The following is a 22,571-nucleotide window of genomic DNA, read 5'->3' on the forward strand; positions in this document are numbered from 1 at the left end:
CGGGTTAACTCGGTAGGGTTTCCGAGGTGACCCGGCGATGACTCGCCGCCGTTTTTTTTTTTTTTTTTTTTTTTTTTATGAAAATGAAAATTTTCAATTTTACCCTTAAAATACGCGTATGCGTTTAAAACACTTTTTAAACGGATTTTCTAACCGTTCCCCTTTTTTTCCACATTGTATAGTAGCATACGAGAAAACGCGTTTTAAAAGTACAAAAACGGCAACCGCGTTTTAAAGGCGTTTTTACTAACAATGGTCCCAACCCATTTTCCTGATTCTCCTGCCCAACCCAGAGGAAAAGATCCCCAACTCCAATCAATTTACCTCCCACCCATCCAGTGGGTGGACTTAGACATGCATCCCCAGGAGTTCGGATGCATGTCAAACTCCTCCAGCCTTTGGATGGGTGGGAAGTAAATGATTGGATGCCCAAGTAATTGAAGAGGAGCCGGATCCCAACCTGGATAGACTGCTTATCCGTCTTGATATGTCATATGGAAGACATTTACCAAATCATCATCTGTTCATCTAGAAAGGAGCAAACACATCAGATTTCCCAGGCAGAGATACAGAACTCAAGAAACTTGTTGAAATTCATCTTACTTACCAAATTAAGATAGAAGGATCTCAGAACAGGGCAGAACATCAAGGAAGTATCATACCATAAGAACAAAACGAGGAAATATCCTGTCAATACGCTAAGAATTGAATACAAAAGTCATCTGAACACAATTTCAAGTTAAGAGGGAAATGAAAAGAGAAGACATGCAATTCAATGTTGCATTACATTTCTGCTTAACGTGGATTATTCAAGAGGGATATCGAGGGAGAAGATGAAGACCTCTTTAACTTTGAGAAATTAGTGGTGCTACTATTGGACGAAGGTTGCGATGATGAAATCGAGAATGTAGAAGACATATTGAATGGAAGAGGGGATCCATATGTAGGCGCTGGCATCTTAGTTGGGAGAATGGGCAGTGGAGCATCAAATTGAAGAACTTGAATAGCTTTTTCAATGGAAGGTCGGAGTTTGCAGTCTGGGTGAGCACACCATAGCCCAACGATCATCAAGCACTCTACTATTCGCTTGTCAAAATCCATACCTCGACTTGGATCAGCCGCTTCAAGATGCTTCTCTGTTCCATAGAGTTCCCAAACCCAGTTTACCAAACTCACTTCCCTTGGATCAGGCTTAATCTCAACAGACTTTCTCCCACAAGCAATTTCCAAGAGAACAATGCCAAAGCTATAGATATCAGTCTCTTTGGTAGCCCTCCCAGTCTGAAAATATTCAGGTGCCATATATCCCATGGTACCAGCTACACCAGTTGTTTGTGACACCATATTATTGCCTTCTATGGTACCAACTATAGTATTGATGGTTGCTTGTGACTCTTCCTCATGTTCCACAAGCCTAGCCAGACCGAAATCCCCAAGTTTAGCATTGAAACTGGTATCTAGAATTACGTTGCTGGATTTGATATCCCTGTGGACGATGCATTGTTCCCACCCTTCGTGCAAATATTGTAATGCAGAGGCTAAGTCGAGAGCTATCTTGTACCTCAAATCCCATGTCAAGGACCCTCTATTTCGAAATAGATGGAAATCAAGGCTTCCATTAGGCATGAATTCATACACAAGAAGTAGCTCTTTCTGTTGGTGGCACCAACCAATAAGTTGCACAAGCTTCCTATGCCGCAATCGACTAATGATCTTCACCTCCGATGCATATTCCTTTTTCCCTTGTTTAGACCCCTTAGAGATCCTCTTCACAGCAATATCCTTGTTGAGATCACTCAAGAAGCCTCTGTAAACACCTCCAAATCCTCCCTCTCCGAGCTTTTGTTCCTCATCAAAGTTCCTAGTTGCTCGAGCCAATTCAGCAAACGTGAACTCTCTAGGGCCTGTGGGCAGATCTAAGAGCACATCATCCTCTGCTTTTCTTTGTTGTTTCTTTCTCCGCCTGATAAACCAAAACAAACCCAAGACAGTAATCATGGCCACAGCTCCACCCACAGACAATCCCACCACTATCCCGATATTGTTCGAATTGTTAATCTCCAAACTGGAACTGAAGACCAAACTGGAACTGAAGTCCCAGGAGTTGAGCTGATGTAGCTCGGCGGAAGATCCAGTGGATGAAGAGAACCCAACAAAGACATGTTCTGGAAGATATTCCTTGAGATCAACAATATAGTCAAGGCTACAGCTCCGACAATAAGAAGTAGCATTATGAGCAATACAACCAGTCAATACAACACTCAAATTTAGGGAAGTTGAATCATAAACAACCCAAGCCTCCCAGGGTGCACTATGTTTTCTCATGGAATACCAAAGATCAAAATCACATGAGGTATTGATTACAGATTTGACTGAAGAGATGTCGATACCAATGTGATTGTTATCTGGGTCCCATGAATTCTGATAACTATCGAACTCCACTGCAATGATTGAATTATTCGTTGGCATAAGAGGAGTGTTACCAGGTACTGTGTTGTTGAAAAGACCAAGACCACCACCTCCATTATAATCTTGGATTACTGAAGTGTTAGGAGCAAGGAAGAAAGCAAGGCCATCTCCAAAGCAAGTATTAGAACAGTCTGTTGAGGCATTTCCGATGGTGAAGGAGAAATGGGTGGTGAAGTTGGTAAGGTTTCCGGTCTTCATGTCCCAGAGCTGAACTGGATCATTATAATACACTCCACCAACACTATTACCAACCGATTGCTCCCTTCGATTTCGTGTGAGGTCGATGATTGAACCAGAGGGTGATGCATCTCCCTGAGTCTTGATGATGTTGTAAAATACTGATGGATTGAAACTGGAAAAGTTGAAGCTCACTGATGTTGAAGGAGGGAGGACTAGTAATAAAAGCAAGAAACAATAGACTGCTGAGCCCTGAAAGAGAATAAAATAGTTACAAAGTTTTGGAAATAGCAGGAGATTGCAATTCCCTGATGAGATGATAAGAGCCATGATTTTGGTTAATGGCTTGAAGCTGAAGCTCTGCTACTGAAACTGAAAGACTTATAATTCCTATCAGTGGTTAATGTGATCTTTTGATGCAGCTTACATCTGCAATAGTCAAGGGAGGCTGCGCCTTTCTTTCTTTTAGTTTCCTTCACCACGCAGTGAACTGAATTGAATTCTCCACGTTGATTTAAATGATGAAAGACTTATAATTCCTATCAGTGGTTAATGTGATCTTTTGATGCAGCTTACATCTGCAATAGTCAAGGGAGGCTGTGCCTTTCTTTCTTTTAGTTTCCTTCATTCTCCGCGTTGATTTAAATGATGAAAGACTTATAATTCCTATTAGTGGTTAATGTGATCTTTTGATGCAGCTTACATCTGCAATAGTCAAGGGAGGCTGTGCCTTTCTTTCTTTTAGTTTCCTTCACCACGCAGTGAACTGAATTGAATTCTCCGCGTTGATTTAAATGATGAAAGACACTAGTACCAACCCCCTTCTCCTCTTTCCCTCCCTTTTCCGAAAGACTTAGGAAAACTCGGTCTTTTCACAAGAAAAGGCAGTAGATACCATGTTTTTTCAAAATGAAACTGTAAAGACGGAGAGAACATAAATCAACATCGTCACAGGAGGCAAGGCATGGCGACATTGTTCTTGGCGTTACTCAAAAAGATATTATTCATTCAACCTCTCTTTGTCTTCTGGTTTAAGTTCAAAGGCTTATTGGCCATTACATAGTAGACTAGATGCTAGACCAACGTAGGGGCAAGAACTGACCTACGGAAGAGTCAATAGGGTATCACGGCGTAATTTTTGGAAAGCAAGAAATTTGGTAGAGGAATTATCACTTCCCTTCTCACAAATTATGAGGAAATATTATGTTTTCCCTATGTTTTTTCTATAAATATCGCTAACCTCTGCCTAAGCAGAAATATTCTTTCTAATGTCCCCAGCTGTTAGAAATGGATGTTAAGTCAGTTCTCATTTTTCCTATAATCCCTAAACTACACCTCATGAGTTAAAACCCCAAAATATCCTCAATGCATTAAAACTAAAGGCCCCCATTTCCCTTCTTTGAGATCGATTGAAACCCCATTTTGACGATCGTCAAACCTACAACTCCTCTCTCTAGTTCCTCATGATCACTAACCAAAGGCCCTAGCTCAGGCCCAGTCCTAGTTGGCCTGCTTGAAACGAATAGCCTAGGCCTTGTTTTTTTTTTTTGCTCAGGCTCAACAGGTCAAACTTGCACCCCATTTGGATATATCATCCCCAGTTATATTTAATTATATTTAGGATATTTTGTCTTTTTATAGGATATTTTTATGGATTAAAAGAAGTGGAAACAACAAATCTCCAACCTCAACCCAACTCATACATTTCTTTCTGTTTTTTTCTTTAAAGGGGGGTGGGAGTTGGATCCACAGTATACCAAAAAAAAATAGAAGCACAAACTAGGTCACAACCATATTTACTATATGAAAAGAAAGCACAAACCTTGCAGATCTGGAGAAGAAGGGATGAAGAGACATTTGAATGAAATCAAGAGAAGAAAGGATGAAGAGACAATCGATCATTCGAATGAGAGAGATGAAGCAGAGGACCGTTTTCTCTGTTCGGCAAACCCTTAGACCAATTCTCTTCAATTAGAAGAAGACGAAGAAGAGATAAGAGATAACCGTGCCCAACCTAGCCCATTGACACCCCTACAATCCACCATACACATGAACGAGGCCACGAGTCGACATTGAACAACCCCTCCATAGACCTCCGCCATATCAGATGCAGTAGGGGATTTTGATCCCTTTTTATAACACAATAGTAATAATTCAAACTATAGGAGGTAAAGTTCCCACATGCACACTTCAATTTAGTGGCTTTGGATCGGATTGGCATTCCCACTTTAAGGCTGTGTTTAGTGGCCACGACAAAAATAAGATAAAATATTTTGTTTTTTAAAGAAATTCTCTTTATGCATGGCATGTCTTGAACCAATAGAAATTTTTTTTTTTGAATTTCAAAAATCACCTTAACAATGAGTGAAGTTTTCCTTTCCGCAAAAAAAAAATCTTACCAGAAATACAATAAAACATAAGAAATGCAAAAAAAAATCTTTCCTTTTCTCCCAATGGCAGCTAAACATACGTATTTTTTTTATTTTATTGCCATTTCATTTACTTATTTATTTTTATTTTCCTTCTTCTCCTAGGCTACCAAAACGGAACAGCCTGAGTTCTTGTAATGGAGTCGTAGGTAAGGAAAGGACTCTCCCGGGCTCACAGCAACCCAACCCGTCCCACCGCCACCCGCTGCAATCCCCTTCTCTCCTGTCCCATTCTTGCGGTGGAAGTGTGTGGGAATGGGAAATGAGATCATTAGTACACCAAAATTTATAAATGTAAGCGTCTGAGCGATTGGGGCAGCCAGTGTGTGATGGCAGGGGTGGAGTTTGAATGGTAGGTGCAGTATGTGGTAGCGGATAGCGAATGGCAGGGGTTCTGTTTGCAGCGGTGGCCAAGGGCTGTTGCGACGATGCACAGGGCTATAGTTCTGGAGAGAGAGGTGTGGGTTGCAGCGGATCTGCGAAGACGACGATGGAGGAGGAGAAGAAGAAGAGGGTGAAAAACAATGGAGATTTAAGACTGATCTCTCTCTTTTGCCGCAAGGGAATGAAGCGTGGGACGCTGCATTGAACCTGCGAAGGGAACGACCCAGAGGCGAAGATAGAGGGCGGGGGAGGGATGGAGGGGGTCAACCTCTGGTTGCAGCGGGAGTTGCTTCGCCAACTTCGGAAGAATCCCCAGAAGATTTATCCATTCACTCTTGCCCTATCTCTCTCTTCCTCTTCGTTGAACCTTGAAATGGAATACTCAATCATTACCAGTCATGGTTAAAATTCTCAGTTCTTGTTCGGTTTCCAAGATCTTGTTTGTCAAAAATGGCGGCGCCCAGTTCCTGCTATTTGTCAATTGAAGTTCTATGCTTTAATCTCCAACAGTCCGTTCTCTACACTTCACAATGAAAAAACCATTCCATTCTTTTATTCTGGCTTTTCGTGATTCCTTCTTCTCAGAGAACAAACATTAAACACTAACATACTAAGAAAGAAACCCAAATGGAAAAATACCCATTAGAGAAGAGCATTCCAACAAAAAAGCTGCCGACACAAAACAAAAATTTTGGGATGGGCAACGAATAGAGAGCGAAGCGGAGGTGTGGGATAGGGTGAGTAGAGGTTTATAAAATTGTACGTCGTCGGAGTTTCCTTGTTTGGGATTTAATCCATTGTTGGATATTGAAGGGTTTGCAAAGAAGATAGAGGAACCCTAACTGATTCCATCATCGATTTGGGGTTTTACATGAAGGATAATTTGGATATTTAATAAATTTTGATTCCTTGACGTCATCACTTAACAAGAATCAATTAAGGAGATAGATTTAAATGTAATTTCGTTTTTTAAAAGGGGAGATATACTCAACATTACTAGAAAACGAGGAGATTATAGCATATAAATTTTAAATTTAGAGATGGTACAAGAAAATTTTCGGAACAATTTTGTGTTACAAGAGTGCAAAATAAAAAAGATATGTAACCCAAAATTACATTAAAAGAGAGAGAATTGACAATCTTGCATTTAAGACATTACATTTCTGCTTAAGGTACACTTGTGTTTGGTTAGACCTGTGGATACCATTCTTTCCACACTTGAAGGTTCCTGAAGTGTTGCTAGGAATGGGGAGATCTCATGTTGGTGATTGTTGGAATTCTGTCTTATCACTATTCTTTTCCACTTGGCTATTGCATCTGCTATTCAGGGGGTTCCTATTTCAAGGGGCTTTAGTGATGATCACTGGTTCTGCTTATGGCTGGCCTTATTGACATAGGAATGGTTACCTCCTCGTAACCTGGGATGTAATTCTTACTGTATATCGAGTTTACCACACCTCTGCTCACTGTTTCTTATCCATTATTGATATTTGTTGGATGGCTTGATTCTGCAACTAATGAAGGAGGTTGGGCATCTGCTATTTAATTTAAAGAACAATTCATTTTCTTGAGGATGACGAAGATGTACACATGAAGCAGAGGCAAGGGGCTTGTTACAAGGACTTGAAGAAGCAGATAGGTTGGGGCTCAAGGTAGAGGATGCTTGGCCAGATTCCCATACAATGGTGGAACTTCATCCAAAACAAAAGACTTAAGGCGTGGCCACTGAGTTTTCTTCCTGTTCAGATGAAAATTTCTGTTTATATATCATAATTTGAAATGTGCAAAAACAAATGATGAGGTGATAAGGTTTACTATGTGGATGGGTCAAAACTCAAAGGCTGGTGTGTGGAGAAGCTAAAAGAATATGTGAAAACAAATTTATGTTACAAAAGAGAAAAATAAAACAGATTTGCAATCCAAAAGTACATTAAAACAGAAGGGCGTGGGGAGGGAGGGTGAGAGAACTGTAATCTTGGACTTGAGACATTACATTTCTGCTTAGGGTGGATTCGACAAGAGTGATATCGAGGGAGAAGATGAAGCAGATGATGACCTCTTTAATTTGGCGGCATCAGTACTGGTGCATGGATTGATATGTGAAAACAGGCATCTTACTTGGGAGAATGGGCAGTGGAGCATCAAATTGGAGAACATGAATAGCTTTTTCAATGGAAGGTCGGAGTTTGTAGTCTGGATGAGCACACCATAGCCCAACAATCATCAAACACTCTACTTGTCGCTCGTTAAAATCCATACCTTGACTTGGGTCAGCGGCTTCGAGATGTTTTTGTGTTCCATAGAGCTCCCAAACCCAGTTTACCAAACTTCTTTCACTCGGGTTAGTCTTAAGTATCTCAACGGACCTTCTCCCACAAGCAATTTCCAAGAGAACAACTCCAAAGCTATAGATATCAGATTCTTTGGTAGCCTTCCCAGTAATCTCATATTCGGGTGCCATGTACCCCATGGTACCAGCTACAGTGGTTGTTTGTGACACCATATATCCTTTTGTGGTACCAACTGTAACATTGGTGGTTGCTTGTGACTCTTTCTCATGTTCCACCAGCCTAGCCAAACCGAAATCCCCAAGTTTAGCATTGAAATTGGAATCTAGGATTACATTGCTAGATTTAATATCCCTGTGGATGATGCATTGTTCCCACCCTTCGTGCAAATACTGTAATGCGGAGGATAAGTCAAAAGCAATCTTGTACCTCAAATCCCATGTCAAGGAACCCACGTTTCGAAATAGATGGAAATCAAGGCTTCCATTGGGCATGAACTCATACACAAGAAGTAGCTCTTTCTGTTGGTGGCACCAACCAATAAGTTGTACCAGCTTCCTATGACGCAATCGGCTAATGACCTTCACCTCCGAGGCATATTCCTTTATCCCTTGTTTAGACCCCTTAGAGATCCTCTTCACAGCAATATCCTTGTTGAGGTCAGTTAAGAAGCCTCTGTAAACACCTCCAAATCCTCCCTCTCCGAGTTTTTGTTCCTTATGAAAGTTCCAAGTTGCTTGAGCCAATTCAGCAAACGTGAACTCCCTAGGCCCCATGGGCACATCTAGGATCACATCATCATCTACTTTGCTTTCATCTAAGATCACATCATCATCTACTTTGCTTTCTTGTTTCTTTCTCCGCCTGATAAACCAAAACAAAACCCCCAGGACAAGAATCATGGCGGCAGCTCCACCCACAGCCAATAACACACTTCTATTTGGAGACGCTCCCTCCTCGTGCGCTCCTGCACCTTGACACAGGGGCGTTGAAATGAGTATTCCAACTGACTTGTTGGATGCTTGGGCGCATGCTCCCATTGGCCCTGGTGCTAGTGCTAGTGCTGTTGCTGGTGCTGGTGCTAGTGCTGGCGCTGGGGCCATAGACGGTGCTATATCAATCTCCAAAGTGGAACTGAATTCCCAGGAGTTGAGCTGATGTAGCTCTGCAGAAGATCCAGTGGCTGCAGAGAACCCAACAAAGACCTGTTCTGGAAGATATTCCTTAAGATCAACAAGACAGTTAACGCTATAGCTCCCACAAGAAATAGATTTATCAGGGCTACAACCAGTCAATACAACACTCAAATTTAGGGAAGTTGAATCATAAACAACCCAAGCCTCCCAGGGGGCACTATGTTTTCTCATGGAATACCAAAGATCATAATCACATGAGGTAGTGATTACAGATTTGACTGAAGAGATGTCGATACCAATGTGATTGTTATCTGGGTCCCATGAATTCTCATAACTATCGAACTCCACTGCAATGATTGAATTATTGGTTGGCATAAGAGGAGTGTTACCAGGTACTGTGTTGTTGAAAAGACCAAGACCACCACCTCCACTATAATCTTGGATTACTGAAGTGTTAGGAGCAAGGAAGAAAGCAAGGCCATCTCCAAAGCAAGTATTAGGGCAGTCTGTTGAGGCATTTCCGATGATGAAAGAGAAATGGGTGGTGAAGTTAGTGAGGCTTCCGGTCTTCTTGTCCCAGAGCTGAACTGGAACATTATAATACACTCCACCAGTACTATAAGTAACCGATTGCTGCCTTCGATTTCGTGTGAGGTAGATAACTGGATCAGAGAATGATGCATCTCCCTGGGGCATGATGATGCCGCCATCATAAACTTCTGATCCATTGAAACTGGAAAAGTTGAAGCTCAATGATGTTGCAGGAAGGAAGAAATAGAATGAGCCCAGAAAGAGAATGAAATAATAAAGCTTTGGAAATGGGAGAGTGCAATTAATCCCTGATGATGATGAGATAGGAGCCATGATTTTGGTTAAAGATTTGAAGCTGAACCTTTAATGGGAAGATTTCGAGCCTGGATCCTCTCCAGCCGGCTAAATGGTGTGAGATAGTCAGATGGGATTGAAGGGTTCAGCCGGCTAAAGATGATCTAAATTCAAAATTTTCCTGCAAACCCAACCTGTTGTCATGCTTTGAAATGGAACCCACTCCGATTAAAACAGGGAATTTAAGAAACCATAAGAGAAGGAAAATTCCTAAGGCCTGAATTGGAAGAAATTTTTTCCGTAATTAAAGGGATACTGTGTTAGATTTTTCTTTCTGATCCTTTTTCTTATTGCTAGAGAGTGGAGAGTTACGACTTGACCAGTCCAACCAAACACTTTTTTATTATTTGACACATGTTGTCTTCTTCCACTTTGATAAAAATGTCATTCTTTAGAGGACTAGTTGCTGTAATCTACGGGGTTTGTTCTTGTTGCAAGGCAAGGTTTGAGAATTCTATATCGGGAATATTTTTGGTTGTAATTTATAAACTATTTTTTGATTGTTTACCTTTCATACATATCAATCTATTGATACAGTATCAACCAGGAATTAGAATCGATCAAGGCCAATTCCTACTAGATCTGATTTCCTAAACATAGTTGCAAGGTCAATGGTATAGACTATATATATATATATATATATATATATATATAGAAACAGTTTTCTTTCATCGGTGCCTAAATGATGAGACTGTCAAGATGTGACCCCCTTTTTCCCCTGCTCTATTGTAAATCCATTCATTGTGGCCTTAGGAAAACTTGGTCTTATATTCATACTTTACTATGGTACATAGTTGCAACATGGAAAGGTCAATGATATATATATATATATATATATGGAAGAGAGGTAGGCACGTCAATGGTTTTTTTATTTTTTTCCCCCTCTCTTTTAGTATGTTGATATATGTGTATATTCAATTAGAGTACATAAAATTGTTAACCAAAAAAAAAAAATTAGAGTATATAAAATCATTTCACGTGTATATTTGAAAATTTTACATGATAATAACGTAATGGTAAGTCACTTTTAAATTACTTTTGAAAATCATTTTATACTCTAAAAAAAAAAAAAATTCTTTTATACCCTTAATTTTTAAAAAAAAAAAAAGAATAAAATAAGGGATAGTTAAAAACAAGCGTCAAATGAAGAGAAAGATAGACACATAAGCCAATCATTGCTTATGATGAAACAAATATCATAATGTTGTGAGTGATTTATGTGCCTATTTGTCTCTTCAAATTCAAAATTTTTTGAATTTTTTATTTTATTTTATATTCATTTCTTGACAACCAAACTCGAACTTAGTTAACATTTTGCCACAATTGGTGAATATTCTTATCGATGTTGACTCTGACTTGTGTCAAGTTCAACTAGACTTGACACACATAAAAGAAAAGGAAATTTTTAAATACCACCCCTATAACCAACACGAATTCCACGTAATCTCTTCTTTTTTGAAAAATATTAGTGGGTTACATGGAGGGACATAACAGGGTTAAAATGATTCTCTTTTTTTTCAAAATTTTAAGTTAACACCATTATCCAAACTAGGTGCGTTGATATTTTCAAAAAATTAGGGATTATGTGGAATCCAATCCCAATCGTTAAACAGGATCCACCCAACCCCAATTGTTGCCATTGATATATAGTTTATGGGCAAAAATTCAAAATTTAGTCAACTAAAATCACAGTTCAAAGAAATATCAATCCGATTCTCCAAATAACTTCACATAACTCCTTGAATTTTTTTTATTATTTTATATTGCCATGGGCTTGAAAATATTAAGGTTAAATGGGCTCAAAAAAACATGATGGGCTGTGGGCCGAAAAAATCATATTATACCCCTGATTAGATATGGGTGAATTGGTAACACAGGTTCAAATAAACCATTCCCTATCTTGCTGAACTGTATAAAACCCTTAGGCTGCATTTGATATTCATCCCAAAAAACGTCAAAACATTTTTTCGTTTTACCAGAATAAGAATACAGAATCTTCTGTTTGGTGTTCATAGTTTACTTTTTCCCTTTTTTTGAAACAAATCGGATAGAAAAAAAGCTAGAAACGATAAATATTAAAACGTGATTATCACATTCCAACATTTAAGTTTCGTTTCAAAAAGAAATTTTGATATAAAAAATGAAAAATTCTAAAATTTTGACCCAAAACATCATTTCTAAAACAAAATGACTACCAAATGCAGCCTTACTATAATCTGTACATGCAAAAGTTTTTTGTATATATATATATATATATATACACTGAATCATTGACCTGGCGACCGGAGTATCGTGGTAAATCTCATATACTGCTGGACCTGATCTTTTTAGTGTGGCAACTGGTGTAGTCGAGATCCAGGCCACTCATGATTGGAGTCATGGACATGGTCCGTCCATTTCCCAAATTGATAAACTCCATAAATATTTTAGAAAAACAAAATTAAAAATTTGACTGGACTGTCAGATCGCAGGTCTCCAACAAGGGGGTGGAATCAACACAACAACCCGCTCAGTCGGCACCAACACATCAAAATTAAGATATTATGAATCAGCTCTCTTTGGGCCTCACTATTCACTAAAAGATAAAAATAAAAAATAAAAATCAACACTGCATGCTGGCCTCTAATTACTACTGCATACAAAAATAGAAATACGTCAGATAAATAGATAAATAAATCATATCAAAGAGATTCTTAATTAATAATCATTACAAATCTTAATTATTGTCTTTAAATTCCAGATTGCAGTTCTCATTTCTCTTTTTTGTAACTTAAAATTGTTTTCATGTTTCTTTATAATCAATTCTTAGGGCCCATTTGATTTTGTTTCTGTGTCTAAAAACAGCAAAAACGATTTTTTTCCATTTCTGTGTTAAGAAACAATTTTTGGAATTATAAAAAGGTATTTGATTTTTCTGTTTTCCAAAACATTTTCAACAGCATAGTCAGGTCCAAGAGACAAGTAAAAACATGACATTGTAAGTATGCAACTCACGAATGAAAGCATGATGTTGGAATTGCAAGTATGTTTTGTGGAGATGAACTTCAGAAGGATAAAGTCAATCCAAAACTGTGAGTTTCGCACAACTATGTTAGAATTGCCACACTTGGATAGCAAGAAGTTTCAATAATGGGTTGGGGTTAGAGTAGATTGAGCAAAATATGGATTTTTCACAATTTTTGTCCCTCCAACTTGTTTCTAGAAATTGAAAAATGGGTTTGACTTGTTTCTCCATTCCTGTTTCTAGACACAGAAATAGGCATAAATTTCTATTTTTGTTTTCATAAATAAATGAAACAAAACAGAAAAATCAAACGATTTTTTAAGTGTTTTCCGTTTCTGAACACAAAAAAGCGGAAAAACACGTTTCAGGAAACAAAATCAATCGAGCCCTTAGTGTATTAACAGGATATTAATCTCTTAATTGCACTATTGTGTTAAAAAAATTAAAAATAAAAATAAAAAATAAAAAACCTCGGTGTACACGACTCCTGCTATTGCAGGATATTCTCAGTTGTAATATTGTGTTAATATTCTGTACAAACACAAGAACCCTCAGAAATGCAAACCTCCAGTATTTATGGTCAGTACCCAGGATGCCATTCAGCTTCAGTGAATCTTCTTGTGAACTGAGCAAAACCCGATGCAAATCAATCCTTCTGACTGTTCAAAGGAAACAACATCAGGCCATCACGGTCTTTTACTAATGTCCTCCTGCTATCCTACCGGGGATGTCCATTTCCCTCTGGTTTACAGGCTAATGGCTAACCTTTCTTCTTCACTACATTTCAGATCTTGGGGGGATATAACCTCTAGTTCTGTACCTTTGGGAGACCCTATATTCCTGCTATCCTACCGGGTATGTTATTCATTGAAAAAAAAAACACGACTGCATTTAAAAAAAAATAAATCCAATCAAAGAATAGTTTTTATTTTTATTTTTTTGGCGGGGTCAGGGGGTCAGGGATCAGGGGTCAGGGGTCAGGGTGGGGGTTAGACTGTCGAGGTGTGGGATCAGCCAACTCATACGGTAAACAAATTTAGAAGGATACATCGCCATTTAAAAATTGAAATTTTTGAGTTGCAAATATGTCAACTATGTAAAATTCTATTCCGTTAAAGAAAGAAAAAAGAAATTACTTATGATTCTATATAGTTCCCTTCACAAAGCAGACAAAAAAAGAAGTATACCAAGGGTCCAAGAGGTGACCAACACCACCCAACTCAAGGTAGATCACTCATCCGATAACCCGAGAACCTCCTGCTTAAGCTCTTCAATTTTAGCAAATAACTCCTCCCTATTTTTCTGCATAAATGCAAATAAACAGAAACTAATTAGTATGTTTCTCTAATTAGGTTGACAAATTCAAAAGTGATATTCACAACAACGTTACCTTAAAGATCAGATAGCGGGAACTGAACCAGACTGTGTAGCCAAGACCCACAATTTCCAACAGCTTTGGAAACTGTTTCACAGGAAGACAAACTTCTCAGCAAAGGGTAAAAAATCCCACAATCAAACAGAATTTGCACCTCCAACGCAAAGCCACAGAAAACTCACCAGAGGAATAGAATCAACTGCACCGATCAAGGCTGATACTAACCACAGCACAACCAAAGCACCACCACCATAAAGGAGAAGTGGGTATGTATCTTCTGAGTCCAACTGCAATAGTTCACAAGCAGATGTCAATGAGATGGCCTGGTAACTGAACGGCACATCTGAAAATTTGTAAAGCCCGACAGGTGTGACAAAAATTTGCTTGCATGACCACAAAAGAGATACCCAGAAACAAAGACAAAAATCCGCAACATTAGCGCACATGCAAGCAGAGTAATAGAGTATTATTAGTATAATTAGATAGAGAATTTTTTTTTTTTTTGACATCATTTTTTATAAACCTTCTGCTCTCTTCATTTCAAGTTATTAGTTAACAAAAATGTACACAAGTTTACTTCACAAAGTTACCATGTTGCAACTAAAGAACAAGTGATGGTGGAGTAAAAAACTAAACCAGGGAAACTCTATATAAATAAGCTGACCTAATCCTTGCTACTAGTGTATTCTACCTAGAATCAATCAAGACATGCAATGAAATTACGAAGCATCAAATAGGGGATCTATAAGGTTGAGAGAACTCCTGTAATAATATATGGACCAGAAAACACTTCCAAAGAAACACCATCGATCCATGCTATCTAAAGTTCTGCAATAGAGATAACATCAGATTAAGCTTTAGTCTCCCTACAAGAATATTGTCCAAAAACATTTTTCATAAGATTTTCTTTTAGTAGCTCCTAAAGCATTCCTCTTGAAAAAACAAGAGAACCTTTAAGGTGGGTACCCCCTCAGATTCATTCCTCCAATTTCTTGGTGACTTTCCTACTAGAACCCTTTAGTATGTGATTTGAATTCAACAATTCCTCACCCGGGAAAATTTTTTTCAGCCAAAATGCTCTAACCTTCATCAAACTTAATTTGAGCCAACTTGAAAAGTGGCGAGAAACCATCAAGTGGGACAGAACATCATGCTGCAGGTATTTCAGAAGAGTCAATCATAAGGTAAATTTTAACTCATCAGTGCAAGTAAGCTGGTCTTTCTCAGCCTACAATTGGAGCCAGCCAACAACCTGCATGAATTAGGTTTATTTCTCTTCAATTGTACAACTTATATGGATCACCAGCGGACAAAATAAGCCAAGAACTTGGAAGGCACATGAACTTGTTCAGGGGCTTCATATCTTTAGGAATTGATTTTAGTAGTGTATTATATGTATGCCAAACATTTCCTTACCAAGTGACATTGACTTCATATTAGAAACATAGGGATCTGATTCACAAAGTCATGTACAAAGGACCCAGAAAAACAGCATGGTTGTACAAACATAACATAGGTGTTTCTCCCAGACGAAAAAGGACAAATAGAGTGGCAACAAGCAGCTCAGAGATGTGGCCTTGTTCACCACAAACTAGAATTTACACTAGGAATATATACCAAAGACCATTTCAACAGCATTGAACATAACCAAATTTGATGTCCATAAGATCGCACATGCAGCTCTATACGCTTACACAAAGGAAACATGCATAAGGAAACAAATCATGAATTAATATATACTGATGTACATAAATACATTAACCATATTTGAAATCCACAAAAAAGTAACACATAAGAACGTCTACAAGCATACCACATGCATACAGAAACAAATCACGCGTTAATATATTATGTAAAATGAATAATTATAGATTTGAGTGAAACCTTTACGTTAAGCTTGTCCAAAAGTTCAAAGATCTGAATTTGTTCCCCAGTAGGAGATTCTGTGGATGCTTCTGAAGGCCTTGTTTCATATGGTCCACTTATTTCATTTGCTGGAGTTTCCTCCATTGTTATTAGTCCATCAGGCGCTTCTCCTGACTTCCCATCTATCCTAGTTGAAGTTTCTTCAGAAGTTGTTGCTCTCAGCAAAGGGGAAGAGAAATGGAGCAATCCTGGGGAGACACCAAAAAAAAAGGCACACCTCTAAGAAAAACTACACAAAATTGACAAATATGAAGTCCACAAAATATATTTTGATTGTTTAACCCCGATAAGACAGTTGTCGATGCATCTAAAAAATATCATTTCTCAGAGTAAATATTCACAACATAATCATACCAAGAAGAATTGTCTGAATGCAATACATGTTAAGAAAAAGTCTGTAAGCTAAAGAATAATTGGTAATGCAACATTTTGGGAGTTAAATAGCAGAATTAGTATGTCCAAAAAAATAAAATTTAGCAGTGCCCAAGTGCCATCTCCACACCTGTAGGTTCTACAGTTCACTGCCATTCAATAAACAGCTCCTTCCATTTCAGAATTGAGATGCAAATTGTAATCATATAAGAGCAGTTTTCTTTTTCCAGTCAAATCATTCAATCCATTTGGTTGGTTATCAAATAAGGAGGTGTTTAGCCATCAGAACTTTTTCTGCATAGAAGCACAGAACCGTGCAATATTAATTCTCGACTAACAGTTTTCCCCTTCTTTCCATTAACAAATTCAGAGAAGTGACTACTAAAACATTGTTAAGCCATCCAACACCCCCCCCCCCGGTGCGCGCACGGGGAGTGCTACACTTCAAAGATCCACTCAAAACTTTGAGGCATCCCACAAATTGACTTCTACAGAAAATGTAATAGACCAAAATAGCAGGAAACTGTAGTACACAACAATGGATGAATAACATCAGACTGAAGCATGTTGTGAATATAGTGCTGGGATGTTTTGTAATCATACTTCTCCAATCAGGGGGTTATTTGTAATTCTTCTTAAGTGATGACCATAGTTTTCATTAGGGTTATTGTCCTTGTAATTATACAGAGTTTACATTATAAATACACATGCTACCCTAACGGTTAGACGAATCCACTGTAGCCATACGAACGACCTTTTCTTCTTTTCTTCTCTTCCTTTCTTCTATGTTGCATTGATCATTACTTGTTCCTATTTTTTCACAAAGCATATCTACAACCATGTTATGCATAATTAGATACTCAAAAGCAGTCGTCCTTCTTCGGCAGGACCATGGTTAACCTATTCTACAGCTGCGGGGACAAGGTGCGAAAGTTGAGTGAGGAAGGGTCCTTTGGACTAGTTCTTCAAGCTGGATCCTCTTTGTGAACACCAACTCAAGCGAACTACAGATATAGATGAATCAGGAAAAAAATAAACCCCAAATTTGGTTTAAATAAATGGAAATCCTTTGGATAGAAACCCAAATGAATTGCTTGATGACTACGTAATCAATTCCTTGCAAAACAGAGAAGATCCTATCATCCAACATATGTCGCTATTCACTCCTTCATAACCATCAACCACAGAGAGAGAAGCATGTTCCGAAATCATGTACTCCTACCATTGAAAGCCCTAACCCAAATGTTTGTCTTGCCATACTATTCACCAATCATTCAGCTCAACTATTCGACAATTTATTGCAGAATCAAGACCATTTAATTTACTCAAATCTCTTCCAATTCGTAAAATCACAGGGTACAATACAAGAAACATGTCTCTCGTGATAGCCCTTCAGTGTTTCACTAATGCCATGGGACTGCTACTATAAAACAGTGGCTAATCACTTACTGAACGTCGACCCCTTCCCTCACCCAACCATTTTTCCAAAAATCAATACCAACAAAAACAATTGCATCAAATCCAGAGAGAAATTGCAACTTCAAATAGAAAAGAATACCCATCAGTGTGGATCATAGGAATCACTCTACATCCTTCATTAAACAATGACTTCTCAAGCAGAAGTATTGCACAACTACCATCCAACAAAAGATCAGTTCCAGGGCTTAGATCAACAGACATATGGAGCTTACTATTTGTTTGACCCTTTCTGAACAGTAACACTTGGAAATTGCCTCCAACTCTGTGCCTTTTGGAATGCAAATTTTAGGGAACCCCGCCCCTCTCCCTATCTTCTGTTGTTCGTTTCCTATCTATTAACCAAACAAATCATTAGAGCAACAGCCAACAGCATAGGCCCACCTGGCAGCCAACAAAAAATACTTGACACGTTACTAAGAGAGTTGGCTTCCACAAGGAAACCCTAACTATTCCACTTTCTGAAAAGAACCCTCTGATATAAACCAAAACACAGCCCAAAACCACTGAAACGTAGCTTGATGGGGAAAACTGAGCTACCTCATAGGGTTGCATTTACATTGGTTTCATCCCCTTTAACCTTAACAACTAAACCAAAACCCAGCTTCCAAATCTTCTCCATAATCTTTGTAAACCCAAATAACACTAAGACGCTCTATTCACCTCCACATAACAGCAATTCAAGCATCCAAGACCAAAGAACGGGCAACATGAATCACATAACAGAAAAAAATGCAATAAGGGGTAAAAGACCTAGAGATAAAGAATTCGAATTCAAGAAGAATAAGAAACCATATATTCAAATTCTGAAACAGAAATCTAGGTTTCTGATAGAGAAAAATGTGGAGTGAAAAAGAGAGTGGCATGGAAAGCGAACCTGACTTTCTGTAAGAGATTGTGGTTTTCTTGGGAAGCAGAGAAGCTGTAGAGCGTAGCGGAGAGGAACTCGGAGCAAAGAAACTTTTCTGGGGAAGGTTGGAGATGGCGGGGGATGTACAGAGCTCCATTTCGAACAATTTTTATTGCTGCTAATTGCTCAAGTGAAAACGCCGACGAAACTGAAACTGTTCTCCACACTTCTCTGGCGTCCAGAAACTCTCTCGTCTCTATTGCTAAGCCAGTAAGCCCTCAAGGCCTCAACCGGAAGGAGTAATATGCCGTCTTTCCGCCTTCGGATGATGTTTGTCTCTGGTTCTTTGATTCCAGGGGACATCTAACGGTTTAAAATTCGGAAGAAATGTACGCCGTAGAGATCAGAGTCAATACGTGGCAGAAAATGGATGACACGTGTCATTCGTCTATAAGACATAAGAGATAAGAGGAAAGATATTTCCATACTGCCAGCTTGGGAAAGAATGCCCAAGAGGGCGGAGTAGGAATCATCTTAGCCGTTTGTTGCCGACTGGTATGCACCGCTGCTCCACCGTCCACCACTTGACCCTCTTTAGCTTTCTTTGTGGCCTCATCTGGCAAGTTCGCCTTGGTGCTTCGACGTCAGGAGCTCCGACGAACCATACCAGCGATGGTCCGAAATGCCGGTAAGAGAGGGTATGCGCCAAAGACTACCGAGAAGGGGGGTTAGGGAGAAGCTTGAAGCTAGCAATAGAGACTCGCCGGAAGAAGCAACGGGAGAAACAATGTCGGTGATGTAGCTGTGCGCCCCAATGCTCTGTCTTGTAAACGACAAACCCTTTTGAACATTTCACCCTTCTCCTTTGGAGAAGAAATATCCGATTGAGCAAAGCCCCCCATGCCCTTCGGGGTTAGTTCAAACCCAAATCACTCTTGTAATCCATCCCTAACTTGAACTCAGGAGATCTTCCTTTTTTTATTTTTTTCTGTTACTAACTTGAATTCAGGAGTCTTACCGAAAAAAACATGAGCTTAAGAATCGGAACTCAGGACCTTGCCCCTAATTTTGTTAGGAAAATTTCTCACACTTTCTTAATGTGAGAGTTATTTTTTACTCAATTATCAAACCATTAATAATTGTCATGTGGTAACTTACCTGGATCCGGATCCACCTGCTCAGCCTGCTTCCAATGGCTAAGAGTATCCGGTCAATGTATCATAACACATAGACATGCACTCTAAGGAACATCTAGTCATCGGATATGCATTGAGCGCCCAGCTACAGGAGTGGACCTCACTCCAACTTAATTAGGGTTCAGATTTAGCAAATATATTATTCATTTCATTGTTTATATGGTTAAATTTGAAGATACAAGCATTTACATGGGAAGGCAAGGATAAAATTGAGGTTGAAAAATCACGGAGGACACATAATGGGGCAATATGATTACGACTTACTATTAAATTTAACAAATTGACATATTTAAAAGGTTCCAAAACCATCTAATGGTCAGTTTGTCAAATTATCAATTGATGCAGCTATAAAGTGGCAGGCATGCATGAATGGGTTCATAGTACAAGCATGTAGAATACGTCATTCCAAGAAAATTTATTCAAATGCTTCAAAACTTTTTTTTGTTTAGTACATTATGTAATTTAACGTGGATTTAGATCCCCTCCGGCCCAAGGGGGTTTAGAGAAAAACCAATAAGAGAGAGAGAGACACACACACACACATACACAAAGCCCTCACTGATCCCTCTCCAACACCCCAGGCTAGAAAGAATCTTGCTCCATTTAACTACTTCTTTCTCCCATTTGAATATATATTTTTTTTATTTGAATCTATTTTCCTGATTTTATATGGAAAGAAAAGTAATACTTATTAAAAGGAAAAGTTTTACATCGCCATATGGTGAAGGACCTCCACACCCAACAAGGGTCGTAAATGTCTATCCCTATTTTAGAGGATTATCAATAATGCCTCCATTGTTTTCTCTATACCATATGGATACCATCTGGTCTCCCTTGCCCATAGGTGTGGAAAAACCTAAAACTTGAAATTATATAGAAAGAAAATTAATGTCTTTATATCCCATAGTGTGGATGGTAGACTAACACTGAAGCCTAATAATATCAGTAAATGACTCCATCATGCTTCTATGTGAAATATGTGGATGGGATCTATCAACCCATTACTCTGGTGAATGCCTAAACTGTCCAAGTCAATTGTTTTCGCCCAAGAGCATCACAATTATCAATTGATTATGTTTGCCATTTTTATGAAATACGGTAAACAATTTTTTTGAATTACACTTCAAGGCCACTAAGTGGTACTATGGTCAAAAAATAATTGTTCTAACTCCTCTAAAAATAAATAAATAAAAAACTCCTCCAGAAATCTTCTACCCTTCTGAATTTTTTGAATACTCATAATCTTTTCCCTCTAAACTCATTTTGGCTTAGGCCAACTTAGAAAGTGATCCTTCTTATCAAACAATTAATATATATAATTAGGAACAAAAAAATCACACCTCACCATGTCAAATGGAGATAGTGATGTAATGGCACTTTTACAATAGTGATTGATTTCATTTCTTTTTCTCATTTAAAAAAAAAAAAATGGTGATATTGGCCTTGTTCTTTTCCATAGGTGGTTGATGGAGCTCATGGTCATAAAAAGCAAAAAATATGAATGAGGCATTGACTGAAAATGATAATAGCTGTGCTCGAGGCCAGTCCATGGGGCTCAATGCTAGTCTTTAACTTATTTGTAAAGTGCATTGCATATAAGCTACAATAACCGAATAAAAAAGAAAATTTAACTACTTTATAAAATAAATCAGCTGCCAAGCAATCTTCATGAAACAGTTTGAGTTGATCAACGAAAATGATGTGTCTTATGGCACAAGGTGAAGACAAGAGAATTAATCTCATGATGGTATAATTTCATGGGAGCTTGCACTCTATTAAAAAGACATCAACCAATTGAGCAAGCAGTTATCTTCGGTAGGACTTTATAGTTAGATGTCAAAGAAATGTAATGGTAGCAAAAGCTCAAGTTGTGGAATTAATCGATGATGAAATTTTTTCATCATAATGTAATGATTGATTAATGTATTTCTTTTTTTTTTTCTTAATTTTTTTTTATATTCATTTCTTGACAATCAAACATAGCCTAAAGGAATGGAAATGTCAAATACGTGTAAATGTTGAAAAAAAAAATTAAGGATGAGATTAGGGTTTTTGATTATTTAAAAGAACTGCAATGCTCAACCACCGTCATATTTCTATCTACCATAATCCCCTCTTCCAAGACGATTTTTCAGACTTGCCACATAGGCTTGTCCACTTGGAGCACTTATTTAAAGAATTGGGTCTAACCCATGGGACACAAATGAAAGGATTGTCAACCAATTGGTTTCGTTCTGACCCTTTATTTTATTTTTTAGAAATCTGTACCTCAATTAGTCCAGTACATATGACGCACAAACTACTCGAGTGATCATCGAACCAAAATCGACATATGTCTATTCACTCTTTGGTGTATTGGGATCAAGGATTAAAGTATCGGTATCGATTATCATATCGATCGGTCAAAATTAAGATACGTATCGGAGGGTATCGTATCTTATCGGAGATACGCTAAGATACGCTAAAGATACGCACATAAATGGATAGAAAACATATTTTTATATATTTTTGCATAAAAAAATAGTTAAAAAAAAACTATATATAACATGTAGAATGCATAAATACTTAAGTAGAGGGTATCGTATTGATAGACAAATATATTGA

At 38.3% G+C, this 22,571-nt stretch overlaps 2 protein-coding genes and 1 pseudogene across 4 annotated transcripts; all 3 read right to left on the minus strand.

Moving 5' to 3' along the window:
• Window positions 1–666: 666 nt before the first annotated feature.
• On the minus strand, window positions 667–3,091 carry LOC122076208 (L-type lectin-domain containing receptor kinase IX.1-like). Its single transcript, XM_042641529.1, has one exon. The coding sequence runs from the start codon at window positions 2,974–2,976 to the stop codon at window positions 796–798; it is 2,181 nt and encodes a 726-aa protein (XP_042497463.1). The 5' UTR covers window positions 2,977–3,091; the 3' UTR covers window positions 667–795.
• Window positions 3,092–7,327: 4,236 nt separating this feature from the next.
• LOC122077257 lies at window positions 7,328–10,212 on the minus strand (annotated as a pseudogene).
• A 3,053-nt stretch (window positions 10,213–13,265) lies between these two features.
• LOC122077259 (protein CURVATURE THYLAKOID 1D, chloroplastic) lies at window positions 13,266–19,651 on the minus strand. 3 transcript variants are annotated; one of them, XM_042643143.1, is made up of 6 exons: window positions 18,799–19,651; window positions 16,032–16,261; window positions 14,330–14,434; window positions 14,163–14,234; window positions 13,960–14,074; window positions 13,266–13,431 (listed from the first exon to the last, which is right to left on the minus strand). In XM_042643143.1, exons 1-5 carry the CDS (start codon window positions 18,926–18,928, stop codon window positions 14,003–14,005), a joined length of 609 nt encoding a protein of 202 aa, XP_042499077.1. In that variant the 5' UTR covers window positions 18,929–19,651; the 3' UTR covers window positions 13,266–13,431; window positions 13,960–14,002. The 3 variants fall into 3 exon arrangements, with proteins under 3 accessions (XP_042499077.1, XP_042499076.1, XP_042499078.1); XM_042643142.1 differs by lacking the exon at window positions 13,266–13,431 and having other exon boundaries at window positions 13,800–14,074; window positions 18,799–19,649; XM_042643144.1 differs by lacking the exon at window positions 13,266–13,431 and having other exon boundaries at window positions 13,800–14,074; window positions 16,038–16,261; window positions 18,799–19,640.
• Window positions 19,652–22,571: the final 2,920 nt, after the last annotated feature.

This window comes from Macadamia integrifolia, chromosome 4, assembly GCF_013358625.1.
Source record: "Macadamia integrifolia cultivar HAES 741 chromosome 4, SCU_Mint_v3, whole genome shotgun sequence".
NCBI lineage: Eukaryota > Viridiplantae > Streptophyta > Magnoliopsida > Proteales > Proteaceae > Macadamia > Macadamia integrifolia.